The sequence below is a fragment of the Embiotoca jacksoni genome, unplaced genomic scaffold (genome assembly GCF_022577435.1).
Source record: "Embiotoca jacksoni isolate LCO1_2020_lvr unplaced genomic scaffold, fEmbJac1.0.p SCAF_4, whole genome shotgun sequence".
NCBI lineage: Eukaryota > Metazoa > Chordata > Actinopteri > Embiotocidae > Embiotoca > Embiotoca jacksoni.
This window is the reverse complement of record NW_027185392.1, coordinates 24332824-24347077: the sequence shown is the minus strand read 5'-3', so window position 1 is coordinate 24347077 and position 14254 is coordinate 24332824. Positions and strand designations below refer to the sequence as shown.

The following is a 14254-nucleotide window of genomic DNA, read 5'->3' as shown; positions in this document are numbered from 1 at the left end:
TTTGAAATTTTGGGTGAATGAACAGAATGTAATTTTTCAGTCCCAGTGAAACACTCCAGTCCAGCAGGTGGCGGCAGTGCGCCTTCGACACGAGATGCCGCCCGACATTAAACCGAAGAAGAAGAAGCTCGTTTGTCTTGCTGGAGTAACACAGGCAGCAGATATGGACCCACGTGGATGAAGCTCGGTTCAGGTGTCCAGGAGGAGTGAAGTCCGCTGAGTCGGTGGGTGTTGTTGGTTTTAATCTTTGTTACGGGTTGTGTATGAGACGGTGGCCGGTGGGTCGAGGGGGGAAGTAGTTGGATGGAGGATCGGACGACGGGCTCGAAGGTCTGGCTGCGTTTCTCGTCGCTCGCCGTACCCGGAAGTTCTCGTGTTGTTGTTGTCGCTGAGTCCGAAGACTGCACGGTTCTTCTTCTGTCTTTACAAAGACGATGTGCACCACGCGGGGAAGATCACGACTTCCTGAAGTGCGCAGCATCAACTCCACAGTGTTGTCGGGACCGTGAGGGAGTCACGTGGCTTCGTCCGGAGAGTGTCGTCACTTTGTCAAAGCAAAACAAATTCAGGAGGTCAAAGGTCAGCAGAAGATCTCGTAATAGTGCATTATACAAGTTACCATCTAAATAAAATATTTAGTCTAAATGTGTTCATATTGTGGAGCAATTCACGCTTACAATATAAAACCTTTTGTTAGCGTGATCTCCGTTTCCATGGCAACACATGGGGTATGACTAACAACTGGAAAACAATCACCAGGAAGGGGACTGCTTCTACCAGGAAGTAGTCCGACCCTTAGCAACCACCTAGCAACGGAGAGGATTTCTAGTCTCCAACTGAATAAATACAAAACATAGAAACACTAAACTGATCAGTTAGCTCAGTCTGGTTGGAACAAAGATATCTGATGAACAAAGATATCTGAAGAACAAAGATATCTGATGAACAAAGATATCTGATGAACAAAGATATCTGAAGAACAAAGATATCTGATGAACAAAGATATCTGATGAACAAAGATATAGATATCTGATGAACAAAGATATCTGATGGACAAAGATATCTGATGAACAAAGATATCTGATGAACAAATATATCTGATGAACAAAGATATCTGGTGAACAAATATATCTGAGGAACAAAGATATCTGTTGAACAAATATATCTGATGAACAAAGATATCTGATGAACAAAGATATCTGGTTGGAACAAAGATATCTGATGAACAAAGATATCTAATGAACAAAGATATCTGAGGAACAAAGATATCTAATGAACAAAGCCATGGACTCATGTGTTTTTAAGATTTTAGCTCAATATTCATATAAAAAACCCACTAAAATCAAGTTAAAAAGAGAGATGTCTCATTTGTTCATTAAAGAGCTGTTTGCTTTTTTTTTTTTTTTTTTTAATTTCAGAATAAATTCCCCCCCGATATTTCCTCAACTCTGTTATTTTCCAGAATCTTCCAGAACCACACGAACAATGATGAAGGGAAAAGACAAGCAGCAGCACAAAGTGACGCTCTCGAAGAAGAAGACGAAGATGGCGAGTAGCAGTGACGACGAAGACTCTGATGTGGAGAAGAACTTTGCTCTGCTCACTGAGAGAGGAGGAGGAGGAGGAGGAGGAGGAGAGACTGACCAGGTGGGGCAGCAGCTTAGTGCTGAGGAGGAGGGGTCTGATGGTGAGGAGGAGGGGTCTGATGAAGAGGAGGAGGGGTCTGATGAAGAGGATGACTCTAATGATGGTGAAGAAGAGGATGGCAACAGTGAAACCTCTGATGAGGAGGACGAGGAGGAGGAGGGCGGCGGCGGCAGCAGCAGTGAGATCCAGACAAAAGACAACATCAGGAAAGGTGAGATCATCTTTTATTTTACATTTCAACCAGAAAATCAAGATCAGAATAATTAACACAAATTCAAACAAACTGCAATTTAAAAATTCTTGCGATTTTTCTGCAAAAAACATCATCAGAATCTGAGCTGAAAGTATTAACGACATAAAGTAAAACTTTTCAGACAAAACTCGCTTTATTTACACAAATATATATCATATTATTTCAACCAGAAAGTCTCTGCTCCTGTTTTCATCTCCAAATAAAACTCTGTTCACGGAGGAACAGGAACAAGAGGAGAAACAGGAAGTGACGGGGTTTGTGGGAAATGTGTTCTTCACATTAAAATGATGATTAAATGTTTGTGATCAGAGGAAGTGATTCCATATTACTGGATGTTAAATGAGTTTTCTCCACACGTCCAGTTGTCAGAGACGTCTCTTTGTTTGTTTCATCCAGCAGGTCTATGTGTTGAATGAACATGAATTAAACAGCATCTAAAGCTCTTATTGTGACAGCTGATGTAGTCCTTGTTTCTATATTCCAGTCACAGACGCTCTGTTCTGGAGACATACGCAGCTTTTAGGACCTTCTAGGACCTTTTAGGACCTTTTATCTCCACGGTTCTGTAAGTTCAATAAATAAATTAAAAAAAGATCAGAACTAAAATATCTCTGATGTGCAGCAGGATTATTATCACAGGAAGTGATTACACATTTATTACTTATCAGGTGGTGATTAAAGAAATCTAATTTGTTTGTCTCGACTTGCAACTTTCTCAAATTGATGCAGTTTTACGCAAAAAACTCACTCAATACTCGACATTTTTGAGAAAATCTGCTACAAAATCAAACATTTCTGATCGCAACAATCACAAAAAGATCCCTGATTTTAACATGTTAAACCTTTAGCCCCGCCCCTTCTTGTTTGAAAGTCTTCCTCACGGAGAAATGCAGCACCTTTCTGTGAACCTGCACGACTCGAGCTTTCCAGAAATAAAGCGCCTCGTCTGTGAGGAAACGTTGAAGAGAAAATGCATCAGATTTAATGGCGGTTCCACTCAGCTTGTAGCGCTGCGTCTCCACACCCGACGGGGCGGGGCCACAGCTGATGATGTCATCAGCACTGACATAATCCCGCTGCGAAGACGGTAACATGTCGAGCAGTTTCTTCAACCGACCTCAGATAAGTTCCTGGAGGAAACGGTTTTATGAATCAATTAAAACAGATAAAAGTAAATGAAACAAGCTTTTGTTTTGCGGTCGGTCTGCTGTGAAACGGTTCCTAACGAAGAGATCCGCTCTGCTCTCCGAACCGTCCAGAACTGTCCAGCATGACGTTCGAGGACATCATGAAGCTGCAGAACGACGTGGGAACCAAAGTTTACAACGAGGTGGCGTACGGCAGCGGCAGGACTCCAGGAACCAGGAGGAAGAAACGACTGAACAAGAACAGGTGAGAACGGCGTACCGCGCCGTCGACCGTCCAATCACGTGTCACTTCCTGTCGGAGTTTAACGTCTGCCTGTGATTTCAGACCGGTGGAGATTTCAGCCAAGAAGCCGGTGGCGTTCCTCCGTCAGGTCGTCCCCGTCAGGAAACCGGTGAGTGAAGAACGACCTGCAGCGCTCACAAACCTGCAGCGACGTCCAGATAACTCGGTTGTGTTTGGTCCAGATAACTCGGTTGTGTTTGGTCCAGATAACTCGGTTGTGTTTGGTCCAGATAACTCGGTTGTGTTTGGTCCAGATAACTCGGTTGTGTTTGGTCCAGATAACTCGGTTGTGTTTGGTCCAGATAACTCGGTTGTGTTTGGTCCAGATAACTCAGGTTGTGTTTGGTCCAGATAACTCAGGTTGTGTTTGGTCCAGATAACTCAGGTTGTGTTTGGTCCAGATAACTCGGTTGTGTTTGGTCCAGATAACTCGGTTGTGTTTGGTCCAGATAACTCAGGTTGTGTTTGGTCCAGATAACTCAGGTTGTGTTTGGTCCAGATAACTCAGGTTGTGTTTGGTCCAGATAACTCGGTTGTGTTTGGTCCAGATAACTCGGTTGTGTTTGGTCCAGATAACTCGGTTGTGTTTGGTCCAGATAACTCAGGTTGTGTTTGGTCCAGATAACTCAGGTTGTGTTTGGTCCAGATAACTCGGTTGTGTTTGGTCCAGATAACTCGGTTGTGTTTGGTCCAGATAACTCGGTTGTGTTTGGTCCAGATAACTCGGTTGTGTTTGGTCCAGATAACTCGGTTGTGTTTAGTCCAGATAACTCACGTTGTGTTTGGTCCAGATAACTCGGTTGTGTTTGGTCCAGATAACTCGGTTGTGTTTGGTCCAGATAACTCAGGTTGTGTTTGGTCCAGATAACTCAGGTTGTGTTTGGTCCAGATAACTCAGGTTGTGTTTGGTCCAGATAACTCGGTTGTGTTTGGTCCAGATAACTCAGGTTGTGTTTGGTCCAGATAACTCGGTTGTGTTTGGTCCAGATAACTCGGTTGTGTTTGGTCCAGATAACTCGGTTGTGTTTGGTCCAGATAACTCAGGTTGTGTTTGGTCCAGATAACTCGGTTGTGTTTGGTCCAGATAACTCAGGTTGTGTTTGGTCCAGATAACTCAGGTTGTGTTTGGTCCAGATAACTCGGTTGTGTTTGGTCCAGATAACTCAGGTTGTGTTTGGTCCAGATAACTCGGTTGTGTTTGGTCCAGATAACTCGGTTGTGTTTGGTCCAGATAACTCGGTTGTGTTTGGTCCAGATAACTCAGGTTGTGTTTGGTCCAGATAACTCAGGTTGTGTTTGGTCCAGATAACTCGGTTGTGTTTGGTCCAGATAACTCAGGTTGTGTTTGGTCCAGATAACTCGGTTGTGTTTGGTCCAGATAACTCAGGTTGTGTTTGGTCCAGATAACTCGGTTGTGTTTGGTCCAGATAACTCAGGTTGTGTTTGGTCCAGATAACTCAGGTTGTGTTTGGTCCAGATAACTCGGTTGTGTTTGGTCCAGATAACTCAGGTTGTGTTTGGTCCAGATAACTCAGGTTGTGTTTGGTCCAGATAACTCAGGTTGTGTTTGGTCCAGATAACTCGGTTGTGTTTGGTCCAGATAACTCGGTTGTGTTTGGTCCAGATAACTCGGTTGTGTTTGGTCCAGATAACTCAGGTTGTGTTTGGTCCAGATAACTCGGTTGTGTTTGGTCCAGATAACTCAGGTTGTGTTTGGTCCAGATAACTCAGGTTGTGTTTGGTCCTCTAGACGTTGAGAGATCCTCGATTTGACGACCTGTCCGGAGAATACAAACCGGAGATCTTCGAGAAAACATACAAGTTCATTAACGACATCAAGTACAGAGAGAAAGAGGTGAGACACGGAAACACTGTTCAGGAGGCTGAGGACCAGGCGGTGTGTGTGTGTGTGTGTGTGTGTGTGTGTGTGTGTGTGTGTGTGTGTGTGTGTGTGTGTGTGTGCTGGTTAACACTGTGTGTGTGTGTGTGTGTGTGTGTGTGTGTGTGTGTGTGTGTGTGTGTGTGTGTGTGTGTGTGTGTGTGTGTGTGTGTGCTGGTTAACACTGTGTGTGTGTGCAGATGGTCCAGAAGCAGCTGAAGAAGACGAAGCAGAACAACCAGCGGAGGGAGAAGCTGCAGTTCCTCCTGAAGAGGATGGTGAGTCTCAGGAACTGATACCTGAAATAAATACTTCGTTTTAGGCTTTTTTTTATTTATTTTTTTGACAAATTGACAAATTCAGTTATTAGATTTATGGTCATCTCAGTCAAAAAAATGCTAAAAACACATTAGTTTTCATTTTATGGGAAGCCAATGAAGAGAAATCTGATCTCATGTTAAATCCCATCAGAGCATCATTCATCAGATTGATGACAGAAATCAGGTCTTTTGAACGGATTAGATGCTTTTAATGTTGAAGAGAGTTGAAACATGTGATCACGTGACTCTCTCTCTGCAGGAGAACCAGGAGCGAGCGAGGAAGAGCCAGGAGCTGCAGCGGGAGAGAGAGCTGCAGCTCAAGAGGCAGCAGAGAGAACAAGCCAATCAGGGCGGCCGGCCGTTCTTCCTCAAGCAATGTAAGAACCACGTTTCACGGTGTTGGAAATCTAATATTAAATTGATAACAGCCCAGCTGTGACGAACAGAACCGGACGACCTGAAACCTGATCACAGAGTTTGTGTAAAAAGGGAGAAGCAGCGACGGTTGTTGTTGTTGACAGTCTGACTCTGGGGGACCGATTCACGGTGACACAAAGAGAAACAGAAAACCCAGCTGGGGCCTCGCCCGGCTCATCGCTGCATCCTCATCGCCATGGAAACCACAGATGCAGCCCGACCGCTGCTCACAGAAACGCGTGTCCTCCGGCGCTGTTGTTGATAGAGAGACGAAACTTGGAATACTTGTTCACCACGCGTACGGCTTCGCCCGGTGACGTAGACGATGACGTCATCGTGCACGACAGGAGAAATCGCTCTGCTCGTATTTTGCTCAAACCTGACAACACTTGAATATTTAGTAACCAAAATTATCAATGCAATAACTTGTCATTTTCAAATTATTTCAGAGAAAATATATATATATATATTTTTTTACTAACGTATTTATTTACATCTTTATTAACTGTCAAATCTGGAAACATTGAAATTTTCAATAACTCTTCTGTTTTTCTTTTTTTTTCTTTTCTGTTTTTTGGCCAGCTGAGAAGAAGAAGCTGCAGCTGGCTGAAAAATACCAGGAGCTGAAGAAAGGCGGCAAACTGGAGAGCTTCCTGAGCAAGAAGAGGAAGAGGAACGCCGGGAAGGACCGCAGGAAGCTGCCCAGACAGCTCCAGAACCACAACCACAGCCAGAAGGCTGCCTGAGGAACACCCGGAGAACCCGCTGAGACCGATGGTCCGTCTGCCGGCCTGCTGATGGCGCTGCAGTCCGTTCCACTTCCTTTAGTCACATTTATTTCCCGTCCACGGATAAATCTCTCCAGTGCATTCGAGGACATCTGGACGTTCGTGTTGAGAAGCATCCTGTCGTCGCCTTCAGGAGCGATGGTTGTCTTGAAGTCCTGTTTGTCATCGCCGAGCGAACAGGAGCCGAAGTGAAGCTGTTAGAACCAGAAAAGTACAAAGTAGATGTGGTTTTTTTTTCTGATTTAGAGCCATGAATGCATTTAAAACCGTCTCCGCTGTAAATGATAGTTTGAAGATAATAAACTTTGCCCGTGATGGATTATTCTTCTGCAGATTGATTTTTTTATAGAAATAAAGTGACACCGTCGACAGCCTGGAAGACAGGAAATCAAAGTTCACGTGTGCAACCATCTTTTTCCTCAACTTCTTTAAACTTTCAGCGATTACAAAATATTAGGAACACCTGGTTTCAACCTGCCACAGTTCAACAGGACCATAAATCATAAATCACAGACTCCATAATAAATCCACATCTCTTCATCCGACCGAATAGCAACTGAACACGATCGTCTTCCTGAAGGAGGAATCACTGCTGCGCTGTCGTGTGACGCTTCACCTGTCGCTGGTCTTAATGTCGCGGTGGAGTCACAGCTGTACAGATGTTTTAGTGCAGCCGACTGAACCTGAGAAACTCACATGGTCAAACTTTACATTTTAAAATGTTCACTTCTACGGTAATGAACGATTCTTAAAATTTTAAGTTTCTGAAAAAGTTGGAACGCCGTTTAAAATGTAAATAAAAACAGAATGCAGTGATTTGTAAATCATGTAAAATCATATTTAATAGAAAATAGACCAAAAACAACATGTTGACATTTTAGTGTGTTTTCTAAAACAGATATTTTTTGAATTTGTGTCACTATTTTCCAAACAGTCTTTCAGAGTGGTGAACCTCTCCCCATCTTCACTGCTGAGACTCTTCCTCTCTGAAATCATCTTTTATACCCAATCATGTTACTGATCTGTTGCCATGGTAACCTCATTAGTTGTCAGATGTTCCACCAGGTGTTTTTTAAAAAAAACGAACTTTTCCAGTCTTTTGTTGACCCTGTCCCAACTTTTAAAAAATGTGCATGTGTGGTTTTCTTTTAGGAGAAACAGCTGAGACGCTTGAATATAATGAATAAATATAATTAAGCGGTAAACTCAAATGAAATCTGAAAAATGAAGTCAGTGAGTCTTTGAGGCTGCAGAGCAACAATAATGGTCAGTAACTTGCATCTCAAATACAAATGGGCGTCAGCGTAACAGAAACAGCCTGCTGATACTAATTTGAGTGTTTATTTTTTGCCGAATTTGTATTGAAATAATCTTTTTTACCTGGTGGCCTTCACCCAGGGAAACATCTGTATTCAGATATTATCATAAAACAAACATAAATGCAATAAGACCCTCAAACATAAAAGAGTTTCACAAATACATCAGTGAATAAAACTAAACTGCTGACCTCCAGGTGCACACTGGGCAGGATGCTCCACTGACCAGCAGAGGGCGCTACAGGACAGAAGACAGGTAACACACACACACACACACACACACACACACACACACGCACACACACACACGCACACACACACACACACACACACACGCACACACACACACACACGCACACACACACACACACAAAACACACTCAGAACTGTCCACTAACAGCTGGCCTGATGGGCTCCAGACGGTGGGGTTTCCAGAGGGGGGGAGGGGGGGGGGGTTCCAGAGGGTGGGGGCTCCAGAGGGTGGGGGCCCAAACAGAGAAGGTCCGTCCAGACTTGAGCACCAGCTGATTGAAATGTCAATCATTTTGCAGGTATTTGATCATAAACACCATCGCATGCAGCTGAAAGGTTCAATTTACATAAATGCAAATTGAATTAATATTTAATGTCTTTTTAGAAAACTGATGGATACTAACACCAGTTTATGAGCTGCTTCTTGTTACTTACCTGATGCATAAATTCCTAGGTTTTTTCTTCTAAAAACTGACATATAATTAAGTGGGTATTTATCAACTACAGTCACTTGAAAACAGGTAATTTTTAGTAAATTATGAGAAGGGTTTCCTGAAGAGTCTGTAAATACAGCAGCTGACCTGCTACTGGCTGAGACCTGTACGGACTCTCCCACCTCTCCTTCTTATCATCTATTTCTACTGCAAACTATCAAATAAAAGCTGAAATGTCCCCAAAATCTTAAATTCTCTTTTAAATTAGGGCCCAGGAAAAGTAAAGAAAAGGATAATTACCCTACATGTGGACAAACGATATCAAAACTTGCTTGATTGGAGCTTGGTTGATTTTACCAGCAACAGGTTTCCTGAGTGTCATCGGTGTTTTTGAGTTGATTGATTCGTTCGTTTTCTCTTCCTCTCATCGTCATGGTTACCTGTTCTCGTTTTTAGGATCCCAAAAAGTCAATTAGCAGCGTCGAACCGGGACAAGAGCTCGCTGGCTGAATCCTGTTCTCTCCGCTCTCTGACAGGTGCCATTGAGCCCATCAGAGCCCCCACAGGACAATGGAGGTCGAGGGGGGCAACAATAACACTGGGGGGAGGGTGCAGAAATACAGGGCCTTATATTCATGAGCTACAACACTGAAACACCAAACCTCCGTCACTCCTCCACCCTCCAACGTTTCATTGGTCTCACTGTTATACAAGTTTAAAAGACTTCAAATGAATGGTGTGTGTATGTGTTGTGTGTATGTGTGTGTATGTGTGTGTGTGTGTGTGTGTGTGTGTGTGTGTGTGTGTGTGTGTGTATGTGTGTGTGTGTGTGTGTGTGTGTGTGTGTGTGTGTAACAACAGCTATATGTTATTTGATTGCGCAGGTTTAAGATTTCACATTTAGATGAATAAAAATACATTATTTAGCAAACTAACACAGAATAACCGTAAAAAACAAAACAAAATAAAGTTCTTTACATACTGACGTCAATCAGATCAAATACCTCCTCAACAGGTTTTTAATTTTTTTTATCCGACACTTTTAAAATCAATAGTAACATTTTGTTTAATCTCCAAAGGCTTCTCACTCTTGAATGCTTCGACAGTTTCTATTTATGATAATACAACAAGTTTTATTTCTGTGACATTAAATATATTTTGTGAATAAAAACACATTAATTCTGAAATGTTTTACAGAAATTAAAATAACAATATTTTTTTGTACACACAAATAGCCTAAATAAAACATAAAATAGAATTGTATCACAGTTTTTGGAAATATTTGTATTTCTGTCCAGAGCTGCCAAAACGAAATCATAATCAGATAGATTCCAGTTTGTCCATGTCAACAATGAGTCTTCCAGACAAACAAGAGTTAGTTATGGAGTTCCACAAGGCTCAGTGTTAGGCCCAATACTTTTTACTTTGTACATGCTTCCATTAGGAGATGTCATCAGGAAGCACTGCATCAACTTCCATTGTTATGCAGATGACACTCAGCTATATCTTTCTATAAAACCAGATGAAACTAATCAGTTAGTAAAACTTGAAGCCTGTCTAAAAGACATAAAGGCCTGGATGACCAAAAACGTCCTGCTTCTAAATTCAGACAAAACAGAAGTTCTTGTACTTGGTCCTAAACACCTCAGAAACTCTTTCTGTAATCACTTAGTTACTCTGGATGACGTTGTCTTGGCCTCCAGCAAAACTGTGAGGAACCTTGGAGTCATCTTTGATGAGGACTTGTCCTTTAGACACCATATAAAGCAAATCTCCAGAACTGCCTTCTTCCATCTACATAATATTAATAAAATCAGGAAAATCCTTCCTCAGCATGACGCAGAAAAACTCATTCATGCGTTTGTTACTTCTAGACTAGATTATTGTAATTCCTTGTTGTTAGGATGTCCAAATTACTCATTAAAAATCCTGCAGCTGATCCAAAATGCTGCAGCAAGAGTACTGATGGGATTTATCAAGAGAGATCATATTTCTCCAGTTTTAGCTTCTCTTCACTGGCTTCCTGTGAAATCAAGAATAGAGTTTAAAATTATCTTGATGACTTACAAAGCTCTACATGACCAGGCTCCATCATATTTTAGAGATCTTATAGAACCATATAATCCTAGCAGAGCACTTCTCTCTCAGTACGCTGGTCTATTTGTGGTTCCTAGAGTTTCCAGAAGTAGAATGGGAGGCGGAGCTTCAGTTTTCAGGCTCCTCCCCTGTGGAACCAGCTCCCAGTTTGTGTTGGAGGGGCAGAAACCCTCTCTAGCTTTAAGATTAGACTCAAAACGTTCCTTCTTGATGAAGCCTATAGTTAGGGCTGGCTCAGGTAGACCTGAACCAACCCTTAGTTATGCTGTTATAGGCCGAGGCTGCTGGAGGACCTCGTTACATGCTGATCTTCTTTTCTTTCCTCCTACTCTTTAACTGACTCATACCTCACCATCTTCTTCTCTCCCATAGTTTCTTCTTATTATCTGTTGTCTCCATTCAGTTCCTTCACTCGTGTAGTTTCTGTTCTTTCTTTTCCAGATGTCCCGTCATGGAGCTGCATGTCTCTGTCCTGCGCTTGTCGTCTCCACCAACAATTCTTCTCTTCTACCTCTATGCTGTCCTTTTCTCTCTCTGCTCTCCTCTCACCCCAACCGGTCGAGGCAGATGGCCGCCCACCTCTGATCCTGGTTCTGTTAACAGATGTTCTCCACCTCTGATCCTGGTTCTGTTAACAGATGCTCCGCCCACCTCTGAGCCTGGTTCTGTTAACAGATGCTCCGCCCACCCTTGATCCTGGTTCTGTTAACAGATGCTCCGCCCACCTCTGATCCTGGTTCTGTTAACAGATGCTCCTCCCACCTCTGATCCTGGTTCTGTTGGAGGTTTCTTCCTGTTCAGAGGGAGTTTTTCTTCCCTCTGTTGGAGGTTTTTCTCCCTTAAAGAGGAGTTTTTTTTCCCTCCTAGCTTATGTGGGAATTGTTGAATTGTTGAATTGTTGAATTGTTGTGTTTCTCTGTATAATATTGTAAAGTCTTGCTGTAAAGACTTTAATGTGTTAAGTGCCATGAAATAACCTGTGTTGTGATCTGTCATAATCCTGTCAGAAATTGCAAATTGGATTTACACTTGTTTTATACATATTACGAGCAAATAAATCGAATTTCAGTTTGAATATGTGATTTATCTTCAACTCTGGGCTTCAATACATACTGTAACAATATGTTGTGGTTGGTTAGAAAGTCACGAATTGACCCGAAAACTCAATGATTCCTGAATGTGTAGAACAACATCTGGAGATGAAGGACTGAACATAAACATTCATACGTCACTAAATGTCCTGGAGCTCGTCTGCTGACTCAGCGGAGGTCCTGCAGAGTTTCATTTTGTGGCAGTTTCTCTCTCTGACCCTTTGAACCTACAACTAAAATTCATCTTTTCACTAATTTCTCTGACCTGACAACAAAGCGTGAAATAGCCACGCTTTGGGCTGTCCAGCCGTGAAAGTTACACGTTTTCATGTCGTGGACGGAAATGAAACCTGCCGCACGCTTTGAGGTGCCGGATTTACAGGAAAAGGAAACTTTTTGCAAAAAAACACATGGTTGGAGTTCGGAAAGAAAAATCGTCCCACATGGCAGTCTGTGAATAATGCCACCGTGTCACCTCCTAATACTGACAATAAATCATTTGTACTAAAAATCTGTTGCGGGAACTCGGTCACATGATCCTGCATCTCATGGTATTTACATGCGTGTAACTGTCACGCCTCGACAGCCCAGAGCGTGGCTATCTGACGTTTGCGACCTGAACAGTACAAATCTTTTTCACGCCTGTCTGGTGAAGTTTGATCAGGTTAAAATAGAGAACCTCCATCGTCATGGTGATGTGATGAGCAGGCGGTGGAGGTTATGGAAACAGGAAACAGCGGTCTCCCGTGTTGAAGTCCGGTGCTTGGTCGACCAGTCAGACCTCGTCCCCACGCTGACTCGGTGGTCTACAACTCAACAGTTTTAAGACCTCTTTTTCTGCCACTTATCCCCAAAGAAACTGTTTTCAGCTCAAAATATTCACGTTCATTTTGTGAAGTCTCTTTAAAACGGTGAGAATATTTTCCCCAGTTCAGACACAAACTTTTACTCTGCCATTCCTTCTGCGATGTGTAACTGTGGCTGCTCACACCGGCGGGGTTTTATCATGGGATGACGGATATCAACAGATCCACGGTGCTCCGACTCTTCGCTCTCATTACCATTCATGGCCACTTCAAGTCGGCCATTGTTGCCTCTGAGGCCATGAGCGTCATGAATAGCCAATAAAAAGCCCATTTATTCACGGTGAATCTAAGTAGAAGAAAAGGTGCTGGGAGGGTTAGTGACGGCCTCCCTTCAGCTCTCAGGGTGGAAACCATCTGTTGGCTGAGCCCCCTGCTCGCTGGGTGAAAGGGATAAGTGATTATTATAGAGAGCAGAGAATAGATCCCTCTGCCGGTGATTTGTGAGCCATAAAGGAGCCAGGGGTTTCACACCACATCTGCCCTTCAGCTCCTAAAAGCCCCATTCACTCCTCCGTCAATTAGCACACTCAATTAAGCCCTCATAATCCTTTTAAGGACAGAAAAGGTCTCTGCGGAGCGCCACGCCTGCCATAGAGCCGTGGCAACAAATGAAACTTTAGTGACTGTTTTCTTTGGGAGGAGGGAGGTGAAACATCGCAGCCTGAAGGCAGCGAGTCCTTCCACACTTCATCAGAGGAGTTGATGGTTGAAAGGCCGAGTGCTGCTGCAGATGGCAGCCAACATGAGCTCCCGGCTCTATTAGTCAGCTATTGTTCATTATGAGCTTCCTTTTCACCGGAGTGTTACGATTAATGAAGAGGAAGGTGAAGTGGAGAGGCCGTCCGTGGGGAGGCCGTCCGTGGGGAGGCCGTCCGTGGGGAGGCCGTCCGTGGGGCCGCATGCAGGCCCCAGGACGTCTGCATGCACAGGAGCTGTGAAAACCCACTAAATGCCAGCAGAGTCGCTGCTGATGAAGAGCTTCAGGTTTAATCCCCATTAAAGATTTAATCTTAGATCCGGAGCAGTCGACGTGACAGGGAAGTGCACTGCAAAAAAAAAGATTCCTGTAATTGAAATAAATATTCAAAAGCCAAACAACAACAATTCTTTGAAAATGCTAAAAAAAAAAACAAAGAGAAAGAGAGGAGCCTGGAGCGTTTAATCAGACCTCCTGATCTCCATCGTGAAATGGAGTTGTAAACACAGACTGGATGTAAAAGAGTTCGTAGCTTCAGGTCTGTAAAATGGTTCTGATCCAGAAGTGTCTTCAGCTGCAATACCAGCGAGTGCCACTAGAGGTCGGCTCCAAAAAGCCTCCAGCTCCATAGACTCCCATTCAACTTCTCTCATCAAATACAAAGTGAATAAAATGTGTCCATCAGTTATCTCGGTGTTGTTAGCTAAAGTCACTCCTTCTTATTAGTTTTCTGGAGGTCCATCTGAAAATAATCCCTCATTCATTA

At 43.2% G+C, this 14254-nt stretch overlaps 1 protein-coding gene across 3 annotated transcripts; it reads left to right on the top strand.

The window, feature by feature from the left end:
* Positions 1–113: 113 nt before the first annotated feature.
* On the top strand, positions 114–7057 carry rrp36 (ribosomal RNA processing 36). Of its 3 annotated transcripts, XM_069167814.1 has the most exons (9): positions 114–224; positions 432–579; positions 1463–1858; positions 3160–3292; positions 3374–3440; positions 5082–5186; positions 5411–5488; positions 5790–5907; positions 6530–7057. In XM_069167814.1, the coding sequence occupies exons 3-9, from the start codon at positions 1486–1488 to the stop codon at positions 6691–6693; spliced, it is 1038 nt and encodes a 345-aa protein (XP_069023915.1). In that variant the 5' UTR covers positions 114–224; positions 432–579; positions 1463–1485; the 3' UTR covers positions 6694–7057. The 3 variants fall into 3 exon arrangements, with proteins under 3 accessions (XP_069023915.1, XP_069023913.1, XP_069023914.1); XM_069167812.1 differs by lacking the exon at positions 432–579; XM_069167813.1 differs by lacking the exon at positions 114–224 and having other exon boundaries at positions 244–579.
* Positions 7058–14254: the final 7197 nt, after the last annotated feature.

What these genes read in the sequence shown, in the direction of transcription:
- rrp36 (XM_069167812.1), top strand. Translation starts at nt 1,486, where the DNA reads ATGATGAAGGGAAAAGACAAGCAGCAGCACAAAGTGACGCTCTCGAAG. An exon ending in AAAAGACAACATCAGGAAAG is followed by an intron (nt 1,859 to 3,159) that starts GTGAGATCATCT and finishes CGAACCGTCCAG; the next exon opens with AACTGTCCAGCATGACGTTC. An exon ending in TCGTCCCCGTCAGGAAACCG is followed by an intron (nt 3,441 to 5,081) that starts GTGAGTGAAGAA and finishes TTGGTCCTCTAG; the next exon opens with ACGTTGAGAGATCCTCGATT.